At 32.5% G+C, this 22,312-nt stretch overlaps 1 protein-coding gene across 1 annotated transcript in view; it reads right to left on the reverse strand.

The window, feature by feature from the left end:
• The window catches only part of LOC123697775 (kinesin-like protein unc-104), an 87,263-nt gene that overhangs the window by 22,387 nt on the left and 42,564 nt on the right, over positions 1-22,312 (reverse strand). Inside the window, exons 4-15 of the mRNA XM_045644316.1 lie at positions 12,311-12,393; positions 9,624-9,702; positions 9,057-9,217; positions 8,322-8,506; positions 7,280-7,391; positions 6,804-6,947; positions 4,252-4,415; positions 3,325-3,464; positions 3,110-3,148; positions 1,742-1,870; positions 1,025-1,225; positions 202-359 (exon numbers count right to left, since the gene is read on the reverse strand). Of these exons, the coding sequence (XP_045500272.1) occupies positions 202-359; positions 1,025-1,225; positions 1,742-1,870; positions 3,110-3,148; positions 3,325-3,464; positions 4,252-4,415; positions 6,804-6,947; positions 7,280-7,391; positions 8,322-8,506; positions 9,057-9,217; positions 9,624-9,702; positions 12,311-12,393 (1,595 nt within the window). The remainder of the gene's footprint in view (positions 1-201; positions 360-1,024; positions 1,226-1,741; positions 1,871-3,109; positions 3,149-3,324; positions 3,465-4,251; positions 4,416-6,803; positions 6,948-7,279; positions 7,392-8,321; positions 8,507-9,056; positions 9,218-9,623; positions 9,703-12,310; positions 12,394-22,312) is intronic.

The following is a 22,312-nucleotide window of genomic DNA, read 5'->3' on the forward strand; positions in this document are numbered from 1 at the left end:
AAAAACTAGCGTTCCAAGCCATACGAATATTTTATTTTTATAATAATTGAAGATTCAATATGTAACGTGATAGTCATCTTTTTAATAAAATTGATAATTTTTTTTTTTTGGCAAAGCATATTTTTTACTTCTCACACACGAGTCAAAGTTTAATTCAATCAAAAATCAACTCTACGTCCTACAGAATACAGCTCAATTCACCTCTCGTCCATTAACATAGACCAGCGCACCACGATGCGGTATCAGACATATGACTCCATCCGTGTTCTCGAAGATACAATGCTCGCTGACTATATGTGAGCCCGAGAGTTGTATGTCTTGTGGTACGTTCGCTTCTGCTGTACCGACGCGGGTTACACCTGTAGAAAATGAAATATAGGTAAATTAATATGGTAAATTAGTTTTTTAGCAAAATTCTGTAAGTACTAAATTATTATCTATACTAATATTATAAAGCTGAAGAGTTTGTTTGTTTGAACGCGCTAATCTCGGGAACTACACCAGTAGTCCGAAATCCGACCACGGATTTGAAAAATTATTTCGGTGTTAGATAGCCTATTTATTAAGGAAGGTTATAGGCTAAATATCATCACGCTACGACCAACAGGAGTGGAGCCACGGGGGTGAAACCGCGCGGAGCAGCTAGTTTTCTATAAAAATACAGATATAATATATGTAAACAATTGCAATAAATGAGCTCTCATGACATTTTCTAACTATGTATGACCGACAAGATGGATACTCCAGGTATTTTTCGACAGGAAAATTGTAATTACAATATATATATGATGTTGAAATGTAGTGTTTTGGAATGTAATTTTTTTGTATAGAGTTATGTTTATGTTTTCAGAATAAATGCTATCCATGACGATCACCTAAACAGTTGGTATCAGGTTCTGATATAACACACACATATGATGACGATATTTTTGTCATTTTTCGAGAATTCATAATGCCATATCTTAGCTAATGTAAACAAATATTTTCCACCTTTCCTTCACAAAAGTATCAAAATCCAACTCACCATCCTTGATATAATAAATGAGGCACTCAGACAGATTAGGGTCTTCATTCAAATTGACCAAATGCGGTGTTTTCTTAGGCGAGTATACACCTACAGTGATCCCCTCCTTGACGGCGAGACCCATCTCAGCGAATACCGCTTCGCGTTGCACTCGGATTTGTTCCGTGCGTTTAAGTTTCTCCTCCCAGGTCTCGTTTAGTTCTGTTTTGGATGAATAGTTGATTTATTATTATGGTGTGTTATGGGTATTGGGGATTGGAAATATTTATCAAATTGTACAAAAAACGGTGAAAATTTTGAAAAACGTATAGCATTGAAAGGTACTGCTCATTTTTAATTACTCATGGACCTACAATGTACCAATACATGTCCTTCTTTTGCTCGCCTTATCTTTTAATATCAAATTTTGACAGTCAATTGAACGCAATAGTCAGTCAATTGAACAAAATATGATATTCTGTAAAATATCAATTCGGCGAATTGATTTATAGAACACATTTATTTTAAGTTTAAACCTATTGAAGACGCTAGATACGGTCCCTAATTTTATTTTGAGACATTTTAATTACTCGTTTATTCACAAATTTACCACTATCCCACTTCTAATACCAAACCCTCAAATAACAGCAACATCATCTCTTCTTCTTCGAGCTTCTTGCGCATTAGAAAGTTTCTCCTGTTCAAATGTATCTAAATGACCAATAACTACAAACTTACCAGCAATAAGTTTCTCAGACGCTTGCAACTGGTCCACCGCCTCCTCTGCTATAGTCGTCGCCGCTCGAGACAGTTTCGGCGACATCATCTCTTCTTCTTCTGTCTTCTTGCGCATTGGCGATTGATCTCCTGTTCAAATGTGGAGTTTAAATGTGTTTTTGTATGCAAATGTTTTGGTGTTTTAGTGTTGTGTGGTGCCCTGATTCTATTGTCAATTGATATTTTTTTGGTCCGTAAAAGATGCAATATTTGAATTTATATAGATTTTCTACCAAATCGCTCTATCTGTGTGTTATAGGAACAATTTTTTTACTTGTTAAAACATATGCGACTATAAGCTGTAAAAAGTCCTATCACTTTTTTATTTCTTCTTATACGCGAATAATATATAAATTAGGGACTGTTTTGTTAATCTGTGACACTATAGAATCAGGACCCATATTTTTTTTTTTTGTATATTTATCAATTTAATGTAAGATGCACACATATGCGTAGTTTGTTATGTATGCGTAGCTTGTAAGATATGCATAGCATGTAAAAAAACTAAATATTAAAAAAATATTTATGTAGGTATATACGATTTCTTTAATTTTACTATAATAGATAATATAGATTGAGATTTATTCTTTTGTATTGGCATAAATATTGTATAGTATATAATATATTTTAATAAGCCATTGTGTAAGTAAATGCCATATCTGCTAATAATACCGACACCTTTAATAATATCAAAATTACTGTAACTTCTACGACGATACAATTTTTTTATAAAATATTATAAATACACATCAAATCATGCAATTCATAGATTCAAAGCTCTTATAAGCGACTGTAGACGTCATTACTAAAATAAATTTCGTTAGCGACTTGTAACAAAGAAAAAATCATTATTTTTTGACATTTTTTTTCTTTTAAGATGTCAATTGTTCCGTTAGCGACTTGTAACTCTAATATAAGTAGGCTGAAAATATTCTAAAGCCGCGAACGAAATATCATACAGAAATACCGAGTACTTTATCAGAATAATTTGTTTAACGCCAATTCGGTAATACATGTGAAATTTAATATTTATAAAGAAAATACTCAGTACAAATGAATACATTTTGATTTACATAAAAATTAGGTACATATATATTAGGTATACCCCAACACCAAAAAAAAGAAGCCTTCATTCCTTTTACGACATTATTAATATGTAGTGAAAAAATGTATCTACGCCTAGAACGCCACAAGCTTTGGACAGGAGTGCAATATTGCTTTATTTTTCGTGTGGGTTGCCAGTGTTTTTCGCATTATTATCTGGCAACCCCGAGGCAAAGCGGTACAGGTGGGGTGTACATATGCGAAAGCCTCTGTAATCTTACTTACTGGTCTCTTTCTTTTCGTAAACGACTCTACCGTCGGGTCCTTCACGATTGGAAACAAAAGTTGGTATGTTAGTATGGAATTAGCTTATTTATTATTTCGTTTGTGGCGTTATCTAGCATCGTTAATTACTAAGACACATTCACAAGACGCTCTATGTGGTCACACGACGGCTAAGCCTATTTGGAGGGGGGTTTTGTTTGGGGGTAGGTACTTACCCTCTTCGACGTCGATTCCTTCTGCTTTGAGTAGTTCGCGTAGTTTGAGTATTTCCTCTTTGAGTTCGCGGATGAGTTTCGCGTTTGCGTCCTCGTTGACGACCGCCTTGCATACGATTTGTTTGGCGCGGTCGGCATATCTGATGAGCAAATATAATTTTATAGACGGGATAGTCGAGTATCTAATTATTTTTCCATTCGTTTGAAATAATATTTGATCATACATGGCATAATCTAAAATATATTAAGCTATGTATAAATATATTAAATTATTCCAATAATCGAAGAATATACGAGAAAATTTATAACACATTGTGTGTGGTTAAAATTGTTATCAATGACATAGGCTGTAAAAAAGTGATGCGCCATTGCAATTTTTTTCTTTCTTTCCTTTCTATCTATATATCCTTCTCATGTGTTTATCTAATATAAATGATTATTTTTCCGACCCAAATATCGACCAATAGAATTGCACCATTCGACGTCACGTGGTACAACGTACATGGTATTATACTGATAATTTTTTGAAAATTTTCTCTGGTCGTTGACGTCAAACTGACAGGTTGAATTCAATTGTGAAATTATTGGCCGACATTTGGGACGGAAAATAATCCCCCGAATACCACACGAGCTTCAAAATTATCTGGCATTTCCCTCAAGGTTCCCTGCAAACAAATAAAGTCGTCAAGTTTTTCAGGAAAAATCACTCGCGCTTCGCGCTCGTGATTTTTTAGCCATGACTAAAAAACTTGACTCCTTCATTTGTTTGCAACGAACCTATCGGAAAATACCCGATAATTTTGAAGCTCTTGTGGTATTATAAGTGAATATTCACTAGCGCGCATATTAAACAAGACACATTCAAAAAATTATTTTGTAAAATGAGGGTTCCGACAATACTAAATGTGCGACAAAACACAAACAAACCTCAATGTACTGAGCGTTTCGTCGTAATTAATATCAGCTGGCGATATAGCAGCAATCATGGCCGTCTTCGAGTTCCCTCCCAAGTTCTCCCTTAGCAACCACGTGAGCACCGAGTCACGGTACGGTATGAAGTCCGCTTTCTTTGATTTCTTGCTCTTTGATGCCTATAGATTGGAGATATTTTTGAGATCAATTGTTTAGTTTGGAGTTGGCCAAATTCTCAAAGACATTTTCTTTGGTATTTTTTGAACTTTTTAAAACTAATTTTTTTTTTTGGTAACTAAATTCTAATGGTCTTACCACAAAACAATTTAAACACAGTCTAACTTTAAACCAGGGATCTGTCACTTTAAGAGAAGCCGCGTTTAAAGTTAAACCCTGTCTAAAGTTTTTTGTGGTAAGACAGTAAGAATTGATAAACGAAAATCTAAATTACATAAAATGTTCCAAGTCACGTAAGATTAATGAAGTCAAAACCTAAAATAACTTTTAACTTAAAAATAGCATTATTATTCAAGAGAATGTAAGAAATCGTTTGAGAATTCGGCTATATTAAGAAGTTTATAAGTCCCTCAGTAAAACTACTAAAATACTGAATCATGCCTAAAAGATTTTTCTATTTATAAAAATCCATTAATAACAACATCTCTGGAGCTTACAACTTCACTCGAAATTTAGACTAGAACTTAATTATTTTGTTATATTCGAGACTCTGCTTTAGGCTTAAAAGTTCATTATTTTACATTCGAAACTGTTAAAGAATCTGTCTTAAGTTATTAAAGCATAAAACGAAACACACACATAAAAAATGTCTGAAGTATCACATGTGAGACACCCGATTGGAACGAAGTACCTTTCGTTATAAAATAATTACTATAAGAGGTATAATTAAATAAATCAACAATATTTAGGAGTTAAATGATAAATGAAATAAGTGAAGGAATGCTTATACACTTTTGCTAATCAAAAGTATCGTGAGGATTTTTTGTGACGCTCGCCTAAGCTAGCTTACCGCGATAAGGAATTTCGTTCCAAAAAAACGCCTACATCAAACAACACACATATACAAAGATTCATACGTAATCAGTGTCATGTATGTGTGTACATGAATAAAACAAAAACAAAGCGAACACAACCACATACAAACATTCCACTTACCGACTATAGTTTGTCCAAGTACACGAGATGCATCAAACATTCGAAAATAATATTTAGCTAGCATATGTTAGAGTTCATTTTAGCACCACACTTGATTGTAATGTAATTGGTTTAGCCAATAAGATGATTATGATTGTGTAACTGTGATAGATTATACTTTTTAAGACTTTGGTTTATAATAATGATAAGTATAAAACATACTTGGAACAATTTTTAAGGTAATACTTGAGACTTACAAAATATTTACCTATACAACTTTCATATTAAATTGTGACTAGTGCAGTTCAGAAGCGGATTCCCGCGGCGGGAAAACCGCTCGTATAGCATCACCCATAAAGTAACTCCTTTAATTTACATTTTACGTTTAATACATTTAAAAAGATATAATCTAGCAAATATTTAAGACAGTATACAGCTTGTACATTAAAAGAATATTTACTTAAGGATATTTTTTTTCACTTGAAATGTGGGGTAAATAATTGTAAGTCAAATTAACTAGCATATGTTAGGGTGTTTATGTGTGTCAATCATTCAGTCATTATTAATTATTTTTAAAGTTGTCTCGCTAGAATATGTACTGTGTGTAGATAGCTTAAATGTTATGACTTTATGAAATAAATCAAGTGTGATGATATCTTAGGCTGGTTGCAGAGCTTGACCGACCATCAAGTGCGTACGTCAGTCGCGCTTGTCATATGTATGGAAATTCACAAAACCGTTCATAGCTAGACCGACCATACGCACGCGTATTGTCATGCGTATTAGTGTCATTGTCATACAATTATTGTCATGCGTATTAGTGTCATAGTCATACACATTGTGTATGCGTATCGTCAGGACCGACGCGGACGGTACGCACTGACGGTCGGTCAAGCTCTGCAACCAGCCTTAGCAATTCATAAAATGAATGAATATAATATTATGACATTTATGAGTTGATAATGAATTCTTATTTGAAGAAAGAATGATTATTAGACGCAAACACACATGAATTACACTTTATTCTAGACATGCAATATTAATAATTATTTTATTTTAATTCAAAAGATATATATTTTGAACTAATTTATAATAGTATGTTTATATGAAATAATCTACTCCCACCACCATCCCAAATTCAAAATATAAATAAAGAGAAGAGAAGAAGACCAAAGACTTCTATTGATATATTCATATCTGTATATCTCTTCTGAAAAAAAAAACAGTAATTCGATTCGAAATTAGGAAATGGAATTCAACCATACACCTTTAAACATACTAAATTTATGATTGTCAACCGCGAAGAGATATATTATAGTGCACAAATATGCACACAAGTACCTTTTTATTTATTAATTAACAAAAACAAATTAAACTATTCTATTATTTCAAAAACTTATTAAAAATATACTTACAATCTCAGCAAGCGCTGATATAACTTTTCCCAAAGTGGTGAGCGACTTATTAATATTGGCTCCTTCCTTCAGGCGAGTGCCCTTAGCGCCTGTGGAGTCAGCACGTTCGGAACCCGCTAGATCGACTAGCGAGATTTTTGACACCTGTATTAAAAAAAAGTAAAATGAAAATAATATAATATTGTATAGATTTAAATCTTATCAAATACAGTAAGTCGTCTTCGAATAGTTTTTAAAAATATTTTTAAAGTGTTCTCTCTACGTATTGCAATAATAAACATCAGGTGATTTTTTTTTTTTTTTACAATTCCTTTTTATATTTTCTTTCGTACTATTAATTGTAATATGTCGTATTATAACTTATAAATAATTGTTTTATTTGAGAGAATGTATTTGGAATACATCTGACGGATTAATAAGAGATTGAAGTAAAAAAAGAATGCAAAAAAACTATTCCTTGTGAAAAAAAAGATTACCTTTTCAGAGACCAAATTGGTAGTCTTATCATGCCGCTGCTGTGTGAAGAAGATGGTGAATACGGCGTGCGAACGAGATGATGTCTCGTTCATGTTTGTTGCTGCCACAGTTCTGGTGAAAAAAAAATATATTAAATATCTAAATATTACTGTTTCCATTTACAAGATCATACCTAAAATATCCTAGTTGAATAAATTGAAAAAAAAAATTAATCAAAATTCTTACTTGCATTTGCATTTTTTGTACTAAGTACTCAAATCTTAATATATATAAATCTCGTGTCACAATGGACTCCTATACCCAGAACGGGAACTATGCGGGTTTTTCTTTGAAAACGCGGGCGAAGCTGCGGGCGGAAAGCTAGTATTTTATAAATTCCAAAATTAATGATTGATTGCAATGTCAAATTTTATCACAACAGGCAAATACGACTAATTTTAATTTTACTATGGTTTTGTGTCAAAGAAAATTATCAAATCAACCAACCACATTCAATAAAAAGCTAAAAGGATAATATACACAGGACGTCAAGTGTGTCAAGGTTGTATTAATTGTACGAGTACTCCCAGAGGGCGAGGGATGTTTGCGTTCCGTTTTAATGCTTTCAACACATCATTTTAATCCTCACTTTACTTATTTGCATAGTGCATTATGAGTGTTTTAATTGTCTGCGTGTAACGGGATTTGTTAATGGATTTTTTTTTTGTGAAAATGTAAAGTATTTGGAAGGTTAAAGTGATTTGAAAGATGAAGTATTAAACCAATATAGGGATTTGTTTAGATAATAGGAAACATGTTAAGTCAACATTTATTCCTGTTTATTGTATCCCAAAAAATATTTTTTTGTGCTAGTCTAATTTTTTTTTGTACAACTTATTCAAACTACAACTAATTCAAGTAAAAACTTGTGATGCACTTTTGTTTAATGTTAACAATAACCTTTTTCCCACCCGCCAACTTAACACCCCCATCAAAAAGTACCACAGGAAATTCATATTGGTAGGAAATTTACCAATATAAATTTCCTACACATATCCTTACCTGGCTTTATTCCCTTCATCGATCAAGTCGTATATATCCTGATAGGACATGACAGCCAGTTTGCTGAGGTCCTCCACGTAGGGTCCAAGGGCCGGGTGCTCACGTACACGCAGGTTGCCCTTATTCTTTGGGTTCAAGAGGTCTCTGACACGCTCGCAGTATATCTCCATGTATGAGACCTCCACCTGTGTGGAATAAGTTAAAAGTATAGGTTACACAGTTGTAATGTGTTATGATATGATGAGTTATGGTAAAGGAAAAAATCTAGAACACTTGTGTTGCTGGTTGTAGGTTGCTGCATCAATATTTCAAATTTTTAATAAACTGATTTATATAAACAATGTTTTTATTAACAGCTTTACAGACATTTATAATTTAAAAATTATGATTCAATTTGATAGAGATTGCGTAGTCTGCCTTCGTTGCTACGTAGCAGTGAGCTTTTTGCTACGCTCTCGTAGAGAACGCTACGAATAACGTAATTTTAGCTACGAGTATGACATAAACAAATTAAAATTGTTTAGTTCAATTCAAAATTCAGAAGTCCATAAAATTAGAAATTGCCTTATTTACGACGATTTTGTTTCGCAGTTGTTACTTCGCTTCTAGAAAAGTATCCCTATAAAAACATAATCGTATCCCTAGAACGTATAACCACTTAACAAACATATGCCTCATCTTAACATACCAGTTTTTTAACTATATAATATAATTATTTAACTATAAAACACTTACCGAGTAAGTAAGATCATCAGACGTTGTCTGTCGTATGCGTCGGAACAAATCCTTGCAGATCTGCGGTATGATGCCCTCCTGGCCGTCTTCGCCGCGACCCATCATGGTGTAGGATTTCCCCGCGCCCGTCTGACCGTATGCGAATATGCATATATTGTAGCCTGGAAGAAAAACGATGTCAATAGCTTTTTTTTTTTTGTTTGTTTGTCAGTGAACTCCTTTTAAACAGCTAGCCTAATCCGATATAATTTAAATTTATATAAGCAGTGTGTCTTCAGTTGGTTTATTGTGTCGATTCAATATTGTTTAGATAACAATATGTAAAGTGATATCGTGGCAAACGCTAGTTTGAATTTAAATATAATCTGGATAAATACAGAGCTAAATGAAAGACTTGAATTACAAATATGTGAAGAAAATTTTAATCAGACATTAGAAGAAAATTTAACATAGGAATACTTTTTTCAGTTCTACAGTAATTTTCAAACGTGCCTTAATAAAGTTGTTATTATACAAAGATTAGACGTGCTTGACGCTAATAATAATTAAAGATTATCGTATATTTACCGTCAAAAGCATGTTGTAACATTTCTTCGCCGATGTCTTTGTAGACCATAATTTGCGAAGAGAAATCTGCATCACTGGGCTGTTGGAAAAGTATTAAATACATATTATTCATTATAAAAAGCTACGCCAGAAAAATATTCAACAATTTAAATATGTTTCCTAAGTGTGCTTAATATTCATGGACCATTGAAAAATGATTACATAGTCAATATTAGATATTATTTTGTCACTGAAGTTAAATTTATGTAAAAGACTACGTCTTAGAATTTCACCCAACGTTCACACTTTCCAAATGTGCTGTATTTATAAAGTCAAGTACACTTTATCTTACGAACATCTAAAATTCTTTAGTGTTCCTGTCACCACAATGCCTCTTAATGTCTTCAGAATAAAGAGACATTAAAAGCGAGACACCAAAGGCATAGTTACTAAAAGCCTCTTAAGGAAATTGTCTCCTATCTGAAAATAATTATACTTGACTGCAGAGCTACTTCATTTAGTACTTTATCAAATGTAGAACATTAAAAGTGTTGTCATATTATAAGTGTGATGTAGTGGACAATGTTCATTAAAAGTTAAAGCAGTTTTGAATTTTCTAAATTGAATGACTCACAGAAGGTTCAGAGGTTTCATGAATTTTGGAGTATTACTGAATTATATTCATACGCCTCTATACGATTTAACTTATTTAAATATTATATAAGTATGACATATTTTGTATCTATTTTCTATTATATATACATTCCAAATTCCAATACATTCAAAATGCCAATGTAATAGGTAGGTGGTAAATGTTAAAAATACGTTATGACGATTCAAAAGTGCTTTAGAAGAAGTCTTATTGAATAAATAAATGTTTGAGTTTGAGTTGAGTTTGAAATTAAAACGATATCTGAAGTTATGAAGTTATAAAAATAATTGTATAATATATCCTATAGAAATAATAGGATGGCCATTTAAATATTCTCATAATTTATATTCCTTTATAGCCGTTGCCGAGAGCACCGCATAAATTATAATAAATATCCATAATCTTCGTTTTCCATTTCTGATGCTAATCCTACCAGGATTTGATATAAAGTGGTCCTAAATAGATTTCTAACGTTTTTATTACCTCCTATATTCTGTAATCTAACGTCTTAAAATTTAAAAATTATGAACATATTAATATAATCTAACATTCTAATATTTCCATTTAAGAATGATATAGAAGTACATATATAGATATCTATACTAATATTATAAAGCTGAAGAGTTTGTTTGTTTGTTTGTTTGAACGGTCTAACCTGGTCCGATTTGAAAAATTCATTTGGTGTTAGATAGCCTACATATCGAGGAAGGCTAAATGGTATATAAGTATATAGCATCATATCATAATGCTAAGACCAACAAGAGCGGAGCAATGCGGGTAAACCGCGGGGCACAGCTAGTAGTGATTATAAAATCCATTATAATGCGAATCCTTTCAAACCCGCAGAAGCAATATCTATTGTAATTACACGTCAATATTCCCGCCATTCCAGGTGACCACAGACAATCACAAGCGAGCGTTGACCGTTTAAGGCCGCATCGAAATTAATTATGGCAGGATTCAATTGAAGCCCGCGTTGTGGTGGAGCGGTGAGGGTTCGAAATTGTTTCCCAAAATACACAATTATATCCTCTTATTATTGCTATGTTTGTTCAATTATATGAATTTTCACCATTGTATTACAAATACCATTTTTACATATTACCTAGTATATAACCCTAATCGACATGAAACGATGTTTTAATGGTACAGTAACCATATAAATCCAAAGTATATGTACCTTTAATAATATTTGTACTAAGCATTAAGTATAATGAATGTCGTAGGTGTTTGATAAACACGAGCTGTCAACAACGAAGCCTTATAGCGACCCTATGTATCACAGATAACTAATCCCTTAATCCATTACAAGTTAAATCCAATATGGCCGCCCTCCAAAATGCGCAATGTTATTCGAGAGAATTCCATCTAGTTAAAAGAGTTATTTATTACAAGATAATTTAATCCATTAATTTAAAACCTATTGAAAAGTATAAAAGAATCTGTAAATCGTTCAATCAATTTATCTTTTCAATCAGTGATTAATATGTCTATGAGTAAAGAATCTAAATGTTCCAGCATCTATTGTTAACTTTATTCAAAGAATAACAAAAAATATATTAAACGAATCGTGAGCACTGCGCTCAATTATTTATGAATTAAGTTTCTTATTTAATTATAATCTAGAGCAAGAAAACATATATTAACCCGAAACAATCTAATGACCAATCATGTAACACGAAACTGACGCAATTTATTTATAGGATAATGAAAAACCAATATAAGCCTAGTTCAATTATGTTTGCTTACGAACTCCTTTGGCTAAGGAAATTTGATGCTTATATTCAATCGGAATTATTGATTCAACCCACCCAATTCTCGAAACATATAAACATATGTATTGCTTTAACAAATATACTATTCATATGAAAATATCAAAGGTAGCTAAACCAACATAAATTTCTACAATACGCCCGTTCATATTTCGCTCTATTACGTAAAACATTAATTACGTCGCCATATTGAAACTCTTAACATCGTGAAGCCGTAAATTTATACGTAAATGTATGTATTACTTAATTTACAATGTAATATATTAATGTATGTTAATACTTACGTTGTGCGACCAATATGAGAAATCAAAGTTGAAGCTTTTAGCGCTCTCCTTGCTGCCTGGTGGTACTTTTGGGTTGACGATAACTGGAACAAATATTTTCATAAATAACAGCCCGAATAATAGCAGTAGAAGCGACACAGTTTATATTTCAATAATATTTTCTTTTATATGTTTCTTAGAAATGCTGTTTAACTTTTAACAGTTTAACTAACGAACCATTTTGTACATAATTGAATCTTGTTTTGAGGAACACGAGTATTGAGTAAATTGACAATTCTAAAACAATTCTTTTATATATTTGATTTTATATATTTTCATCATTCATCGCCATGTTTCTTTAATAAAATTAATAACATCCTCTATAAAAAGCTGTAATGGCTTTAAAATAAAACATAAACGTAAACGCTTAAACGTAGACAAAATACAATTCCTCGCTTTGATGTTCCAACCAAATTACCAACACGCATACGCAACCTGTACCTAACTCACTGAGTGTCACGCTAGGACATCTACCTAACTCAGAGTGTCGCTAGAACATCTGCCTAACTCAGAGTGACGCTAGATTCATTGTACGCATCACTCGAGTCTTGCTAAGTATCCTTTGTGAAACGTTTGTTTGCTGAACCGTTTCTTCCCGACGTCGAGACGTATCGACCGTGCCTGACGGCGTCTCGTATTAAATATAGCATCAGACCCGTTACTATCGTGTTTCGTTAGTTATATTGTTTGGGGTTCCCTTAGACAGGGACGTTACTTAAGGTGAACGTTAACCGGATTTGCTTTAAAAAAAATATTTTTTTATTCTAAGTGATAACTTGTAAACATTAAGTGTCATTTAAAAAAGATTGTCATTCCCTTCACCACTGCTTACTGTTTTTAGATTATAAACAACGCCGTAATAACTTGTGGTAAGAACTGACCTACAAATGCCTCTATTGTAGTAAAAAGCACTTTATAATTTGCCTTTTAATTATTATCATGATAAATTCCTAACAATTTGTTTTAGATAAGTACCATTCCATATTGCAGACCTTTATTTATATTTTAAGACATTGCTCTTCCTAGAAATAAATAAACTCATACGATATTTTTCAAAATTCCAACTACCTCCCAGACATTTTATAGCAAACACAACTAGAATTTTATCACGACATAAAATGTTTCCTACCTACACGAGATTCGTTAAGACCTTTATACCAGATATTTTACGAGACGCCCCTTTACGATGCATCTTGCACCGCGACAGAAGTACCGGTTAAGGGTGCTATTCCACCAGAGATGTGCTATGCTACGTTGCTGTGGATGCGTTTGATATCCACCAATCGTATTCATTGATGCAAATAGCTTAGCACTGTTGCAAACGGATTCACTAAGATATGATTTTATATGTAATGATGCATGCTATGGATGCATCCTATGGATGCGCACACTAACAACACATCATATAGTTCAAGCAGCGCATCTTCCTCGCGCAGCTACATAGGATAGTACCAATGAAACCAATGGAAACAATGGTCATATAGTTTCACATATGGAAAAGCACCCTTACGCGGAACGCAGTCAAACAGCACTACATCAATTCCTAGGAGTTATGTTTTAAAACTCAAGAGCTGCAGGTTTTACGAGAGCCTCCTAGCGAATGTAGCGGAACACGTAGATTAAAAGCCTTTAATGTATTGCCTCTGAGTGGTTTTGTGCTCGTAAAAGTTGCTTCAGCATTACCGGCTTATAATTTTCCTATTTAGGGAAGCCACATGAGTAAGCGCATATGAGTTTTGTTTATTAAATAGATATAAATTATGTGTTTTTTAATTTTAAATTCCTTAGCGATTAATAATGAAACATTGCTTTTGACTCACTTAATATGTTTTCTTTATAAGCGATCAAGCAGTAGTGAAGGTACTAAATCTTTTATATTTGCTATAACTTTTGTACCAAGATATATTTTTACCTCTGTCACAAAGCTTTTCTTTATTTTCTTTTTGTTTGAGACATGAGATATGTCGAAAAGTTGAAATATTTAAATTCACACAACGTGTGTATCGAGCACAAGGCCGACCAAGTCTAATGAAAGCTTTGCGATAGATGCTTCCTATTCAAAGAAAACTTTTATGATAACTGCAACAAGAAAAATCATAGTCCCTTAAGGGCTTACAAATGCTACATGTGACCTACTAACAAAACAGACTTTTATAATAGCCACAGCGTAAAAAAACTTTTTATGCTTGACCTGGTCAGCGCTCACAAATCTCAAAGGCTACCTACATAAATGCATTGTTTTAATATTTCACAGAAGCTTTCAAATGAGGTTGGAGGTTCTCAATTCGTAGCGTTTCTTTCTATTATACATTACTTAAGTATAATAATAATGAGTGATTTGTGGATAATCAATTAAAATCCGCAGCAATACTGTTCACAAAATAACAAATATTCCACAACAACCCACTAATTACCTGATTCCTGTCTCATATTCCACAATAAATGGTTCGCGCAAAATTCCGCACCATCACAAAAGACAGTTCGTACAGTTCTAGGGACAATCGCTTGCGTGCTTTGACCCCACACTAGCGAGGTCAGGAGAGCTTTAACCGTCATACTTTTAGCATTTTAGTCTAGCTTCTAATTACAGTGGAAATACGAATGAAAGCGCGTGACTTGTGTACTTTGAAGAGCTCCTTGTAATAAATTAATGTAGAGTAAACCGTGTATGAAAAATGTATGATTTCTTTCAGAGTTTAAAATATGGAGCAATTTCAATCCGCTCCCAATATTTTGAAAGGGCGGATACTCAGCTACAAAAAACGTATTTTTTTTTATTCATCTTTAAGAAATGTAAATAAGCAAAATATATCTCTTATTCTGTTATCCGATAAAAAATAGCTATCTATAATATTTGCACGGCGTTCAAAATTTATAGAAATCTCTTTTACAGGAAAAATAATAGTATAATCCCAATAGCTCCTTTTGTACCATACACCATATTGAACAAGCAAAAACATTATATTTGAAAATAAAACCTCCACGGCCATTCTAATAAATTTCAAGTCGTAAAAGGAAAGTTTTAAACCGCAAGCCGCCGCCGCAGACACGTTTCACGCGAACATCGACTAGACTCACTTTATGGGTCTTTTTATTACAGCTGGACCAAGTTTTATAGCTGTATATAATATATTACTGAAGATTGGACTGAACGGGGGATTAATCCGGAAGGACTTCCATTTTACTGACATAAAGGAGTTTGCAACTGGAAAATCGACTTGCAATTACAATTTAATACCAATCTGATTCAATCGTGAAGTTGCTGATAATAATTTTTAAAATAAAGTTGAGTGCTTGATGTTTAATCAATCACTAAAATCAGCTTCTGATATACCTAGTCCGATTTTGTATAAATTACATCAAGAAAAATCTGCAATGTCACTCCTATTTATTAACTAATTAACGACGTCGCATTCGTTAATTACGTTTAAAAACAAGAAAAGGATATGAAGCCAAGATATTCGCGAATCTGCTGCATATGTATTTAGCTGACGCATTTCTGGCAATTGTTTCCCCATAAACGCCTTTATTGTCCAATAAAACTCCCCTTGCGTCTGTGTTGTTATATGAGGATTTATGCTTGCTTAACAATAATTTAATTACGTCAATAGGGAGAATGAAATAAGGTAGGTAAAAGAAAGGAAATATAACAAAATCTACTTTTACAAATGTAAGTTCCTCATACTATGGCCCATGTCAAAGTGTCATTCAACGAGCACAAGCATGGGCGCAAGCATGTAAACATGTTGTTTGTACCGTAAGCGAACAGGCTGCTTGCCGGGCTACTTGCCGGGCTGCTTGCCAGGCTGCTTGCCACGCGTCTGAACGTACCATCAAGTGTTATTTGTGACAAAAAAATAATGTGAATAAACTATTTTACAATGACGTGACCTGACGTGTCGTTTATGTATAAAAAAATTAGACATAACTAGCTTTCCGCCCGCGGCTTCGCCCGCGTTTTCAAAGAAAAACCCGTATAGTTCCCGTTCCCGTGGGATTTCCGGGATAAAACCTATCCTATGTTTTAATCCAAGTTACCCTCTATATGTTTGCTAAATTTCATTGTAATCGGTTCAGTAGTTTTTACGTGAAAGAGTAACAAACATCCATACATCCATACAAACTTTCGCCTTTATAATAGTAGTAGGATAATCAGTACATATTTCATTTTATAGCAGAGTAAAAACCACTTAAAACATAAATATAATAATACACTTACAAATATAAATACTCTCTCTTCATTTGTGTGTTTGTACGTAGAATCATTTAAAAAGGAACACACGATATACAATTATCAACAAACCGTTTCCACAGAGCCCTCAAGTCCCTAAAGCAGATATAATTCAAGCAAATGGATTCCACGAGATCACAGGGAGTTACGACGATCTCCACCGAGGGTGTATGAATACCGTTATGTGTTATATGATTTATTGCATTGCAATATACCCTCAAAAACGTAATTTCAGGCGAAATTGAACATTTCCTTATTCATAACGATATACGAATGAATATAAATAGCCTGGATGAGCTTTATTTGAGGTTATGTTTAAATAAGCCTTTGATTTCTTACAATCTCAAATTCAGTGGTGGCCACAAATCATAAAGCGACTCAAATGTGCTATAAATTGTGAATAATACTTTTATGATAAGTACATTAAACATACATACCTTTGGCTGAAGTACCTAATGAATCTAATCCATTGCTTCTTCTTTTCATTGATTTTTATTTCATGAAACCATCATAGAAATCAAGTAGAACTTAATTCCAAAAAAAGCCTATATAAGAATTGTGTAGAAGTCGAAAGTAGCAGAAAAATAATAAAAAGATATGACAGTACTATTAGGCAAATTAACAATAGCTTAATATGAGTCCAGAATCAAAGTTATAAACTACAATTGTGTATTTCATTTCGTCAATCGTCAGGCAGTGTAAAATTAATGGCTTAAAAGTTTTTTAAGTATAACATTGATAGAACGAGCTTACAAAAAGTTTTATTAATAAGGTTTTAAAGCCTTCTAGATTAATTAAAACAATCTTTTCCCCATCGATTTAACGCTGACGCCATCAGTAACTTGAGCTTCAGCAGATGCATATTAATGACTTCTATACTGGCAATTGACGCACGCGATGACGTCACACTTTCCATGCTTTTAGCGTTTATTGTTGACAATGAACTTGATTGGTTCACGTTTCACACTAAATACATGTTAGTTCATACGAAGAACTGCAAAAAAAGTAACGAGAATGCCGAACGAAAAACAGAATTGTATTGTAAAGTATATGGCCTATTCAATTTCTTGCCACCTCAATTTGTTTCCGTTATGTTTAATCTTTCTTTTGCGTTTCTTATTGAATAAGTGTTGCCAGATTGTGTTTGGTTTTTATTATAATCATATCTACTTTGTATAGATGAACACATGTATAAAATATCATACTTATTTCGCATTATCTTCAAAGAAATATATCATTCTTTAAACATAAACCATCAAAGTATTTGGGTCTCAACTGCATAATTGAGTTAAAGAAAACAATCTCGTATCATCATACAATTTTGTACCATTATCAAAATGTAATAAAGTTCAAAATTAAAGAGCGTAAATACCACGTACATACACGTCTCGTTAGCGGAACGAACTCCTTCCGTTCAGTAGTTTCGTTTGAAACTACGAAGGCGGTCTTAATTAAGAAGTTCTTAGTTCTTACTCTTATGTTTTAGTTTAAAAGGGAACACGTAAATGAGAGACTTATACTAGTTCTGAAATCGTGCATGTCCTAGATTTCTATAGAGCTCTATATGTGAGCCATCGATAGTATAATAAAAAAATATTTTATACCTTAAAAAACATGAAAAGGAAACAAACTATAAAGAAATATATATCGATGTAAATAATGATGTATATAATGTCTATAATCGATGTAAACGTTATATTACAATACTCATTATTACATTGAAGCAATAAATCTAGCTTTCACTGGCAATTACCTCAAGACGTGATCTTCTTGTAATGTTACTTGTAATTTTCTGTACTTACTTGAGAAATTATAACCAATAACAAATAATGAATGAGGCTTTTATGAAAGCAATGACTATTATGTACATGTACCTACCTAAGTACAGTTTATTACAGTAAATCATATTAGGTACCGCAATTTTTAGACTTTCTCCGTTTATAAACATAATCATATAAGCCACAGTTTTAATTTAATAAAATAATATTTTATTATTAGCTTTATGCCAAAAAGAAAACTTTAATATCTCTATGAAATCCATCCCTTCACAAAATTATATCTGATCGTCTAATATTTTACAAAATATATCGAATCCCTAATTTTGTGATCTACTTTTTTCATGTTATTGATTTGACATTGTAGCAGATGTTTGCAAACCAAATTCCAATGACATTGATACCGTCGGCCTCTACCAAAAATTCGTTAGAAACACGCAACAATCGTAGGTATACCTTTATATTTATTGTGATCTCTTTATTTATTATTTCAAGATCAGTAACTTCTAAACTTGAATAATAATTTAGTAACCTTTAGATTATAATAACGCAATTCTGATTCCTTGCTGTTATAAGTAATGAAATCATAAAATCTTATTTAATCATGCTACCAATATAAAATGCTAACCCGCTATAAAGCAAAACATAAAATTAAACCATAATATTGTAAAAATCTGCATAAACACGACAATCACCTTAACAAGCATATGAGTCATATTGCATCGAGTTCCCGACTTTAAATTGAAAAGTTAACTCAATAACATGAATCATAACATGAGTCCCGGTGTCCAGATGTGAGCTGTCACCCCTTTAGGTATTAGTCATACCTTGATATATAAATCCCGATTTTACTATAGCTTTTCACATTTGAAAGGTAATTTAAGTAATATAGATTCTAAAAGGGAGCTAATCTCTGATCGATCTTGTGTGCGTTACCCAGGCAAAATGTTTTGCTTTAGAGAGATGAGACTTAAACAAATAATTAGTGTATCATGAGGAGCAATTTGTTTACTAATAGCAAAATTTGTTTGAATTGTAGTTTTTAAGTTATTTAAGAAAAACAAATTTTGCTGGAGTAACGTTTGAAACGTTACCCAGGCAAAATCGTCTTTCAAAAATTAGTTTCAGCACGGAACCAAATACATGAATAGATAGCTTTTGTTGAGTAGTAAATGTTTATAAATAGCAAAATTTGTGTGTGGTATAGTTCTTTAGTTATTTAAGATTTTGCTGCGGTAACGTTTTGGGATTTCCCAGATCTCGAAAACGGCTCAACGCAGAAGTTTGAAAAAAATACCAATAAAAGACCTCAATTTGTTTAAATTTGTTTAATCATTAGTTTTTGATTTGGTTGACGTAAACCAATGTAATTAAATGGTTTCAAAAATCAGAAGAAGCGGGTTTACATGTAAACCAATACACTTATAACCAAATAAACAGCTGTAAAAAATACCCGTGGTTCGACGCTTGTTTACATCAGAAATATTAGATTTCATACTTTACACATTAAGAAGATAAAAACAAATTTGATTTATTTTAGACTGGTCGTACTTTAGCGATCAAATACGCAGTTCCCATAACATTAAGAAACATGGCATACTTTAAACAAATTAAAATGATTCCTGAAAATTCCTTCCTGTTAATTGCAGCTTTGAATTACGGCTCTAATGAAAGTTATCTCAAAAACAAGATTATGTCAGCAATTCTCTAATGAGCCGACCAAATTGAAAAGGTCACATAAAAGCGACCGCACCATACATAAGCGCAACCATCTGAAATGAACAGGATAATATAGATGTTTTGTTAGTACAGTTGAATACAAAAGTTTTCTGGTCAGGTTAGTTAAAATAATAAAATGGTTAAGATTCATTATTTTTATTTAAAAAATCAGTCTCATACAAATTATATGTATTGCTTTGCCTTAGCATCAACATTTTTGAGTTTTGTTACGTGTTACTTAGAGTGAATATTTTAACATTACATGTGACTGCCACAGGTGGATAACCCGTGAACCAATCATTGTCAAAGCGTCGTAACCTTCTTTTAACTTAATGTTGAAATATCCACTCTAAGTAACACGACATAAAGCTCATATTTCAATACCACAGTGTGACTTGAGTTGGAATTGAGTCGGCGTTGTGTGTGTAATGTGCAAAGCACATTTAATGTTTTTTTTTACAAAATATGTATTATCGGCTTGCCTATATTTCTTGCCCTTATGAGGGACGGTTTCGAGCATATTCTATAAAAAATGTATATAATCACAAAACTTTTAAATGAGAAAACAACAATATAATAAAAATCTTCCAACAATTATATAAAAAATAAACAACTTTTACACTTATGTACCTATTTAAAAATATAGGAAACAGTACAGTTTTATCATTAATAACTACTAATATCACTCATAATCACAGATTCGTACCTAATTCAATAAAATTTGTGTGGTCATTGGGACCGTATAAAATTGTGTTTTATGCTTCCAGTCTCTAACGTTTTAATTACCTACACTAATGAATATATATAATCAAATGTGGCATTAGGGAGTTTTTTCATTTCTGTAGTTTACAGTACAGATCATCGTAACATTCATATTGTTGAGTTTTCGTTCTGTAACAGTATGCTCTGTAATGTCCAATCAATGTGGAACTTGATGGTGGGTCAAAATCAATTACTGCCAAAATCATATACTGTTGGCCATTTAACTCTATATTAATGGGTATATCATTCAGGTTAACAGACATGTCATGTAGTTCGAAGAAAAGTAATGGTTTTAATTCATATGTAAAATATACATTTCCTGTCTCGCATACAGGACACAGTGAAACATTATCATTATTAATACACGATGTGGCAGATTCTTCCAAGAAGTCAATACCCTTTTGTGTTATAATATTTATATTTAAAGATATATATTTACAATCAAAAAATCGGCTTCACGAATAACGTTTTTCTGCTTAACTGTACAAAACATCGGTTACCAAGCTGCTAATTTGCGAAGATTACCCGTACGTACGGTGCAGTCGCTTTTACGTGACCTTTTCAATTTGGTCGGCTTATTAGAGAATTGCTGACATATTCTTGTTTTTGAGATAACTTTCATTAGAGCCGTAATTCAAGGCTGAAATTAACAGGAAAGAATTTTCATGAATCATTTTAATTTGTTTAAAGTATGCCATGTTTCTTAATGTTATGGGAACTGCGTATTCGATCGCTAAAGTACGACCAGTCTAAAATAAATCAAATTTGTTTTTATCTTCTTAACGTGTAAAGTATGAAATCTAAAATGTCTGCTGTAAACAAGCGTCGAACCACGGGTATTTTTTACAGCTGTTTATTTGGTTATAAGTGTATTGGTTTACATGTAAACCCGCTTCTTCTGATTTTTGAAACCATTTAATTACATTGGTTTACGTCAACCAAATCAAAAACTAATGATTAAACAAATTTAAACAAATTAAGGTCTTTTATTGGTATTTTTTTCAAACTTCTGCGTTGAGCCGTTTTCGAGATCTGGGAAATCCCAAAACGTTACCGCAGCAAAATCTTAAATAACTAAAGAACTATACCACACACAAATTTTGCTATTTATAAACATTTACTACTCAACAAAAGCTATCTATTCATGTATTTGGTTCCGTGCTGAAACTAATTTTTGAAAGACGATTTTGCCTGGGTAACGTTTCAAACGTTACTCCAGCAAAATTTGTTTTTCTTAAATAACTTAAAAACTACAATTCAAACAAATTTTGCTATTAGTAAACAAATTGCTCCTCATGATACACTAATTATTTGTTTAAGTCTCATCTCTCTAAAGCAAAACATTTTGCCTGGGTAACGCACACATCGATCTTGGGTCTTTAACTAAGATAAATACTGTTCATGTAAAAATGCAATTTAATATATGAACATGAAAGGATTCTCATTTTTAATTTGTTATAGCAATATACCGACTAG

The sequence above is a fragment of the Colias croceus genome, chromosome 15, assembly GCF_905220415.1.
Source record: "Colias croceus chromosome 15, ilColCroc2.1".
Classification (NCBI taxonomy): domain Eukaryota; kingdom Metazoa; phylum Arthropoda; class Insecta; order Lepidoptera; family Pieridae; genus Colias; species Colias croceus.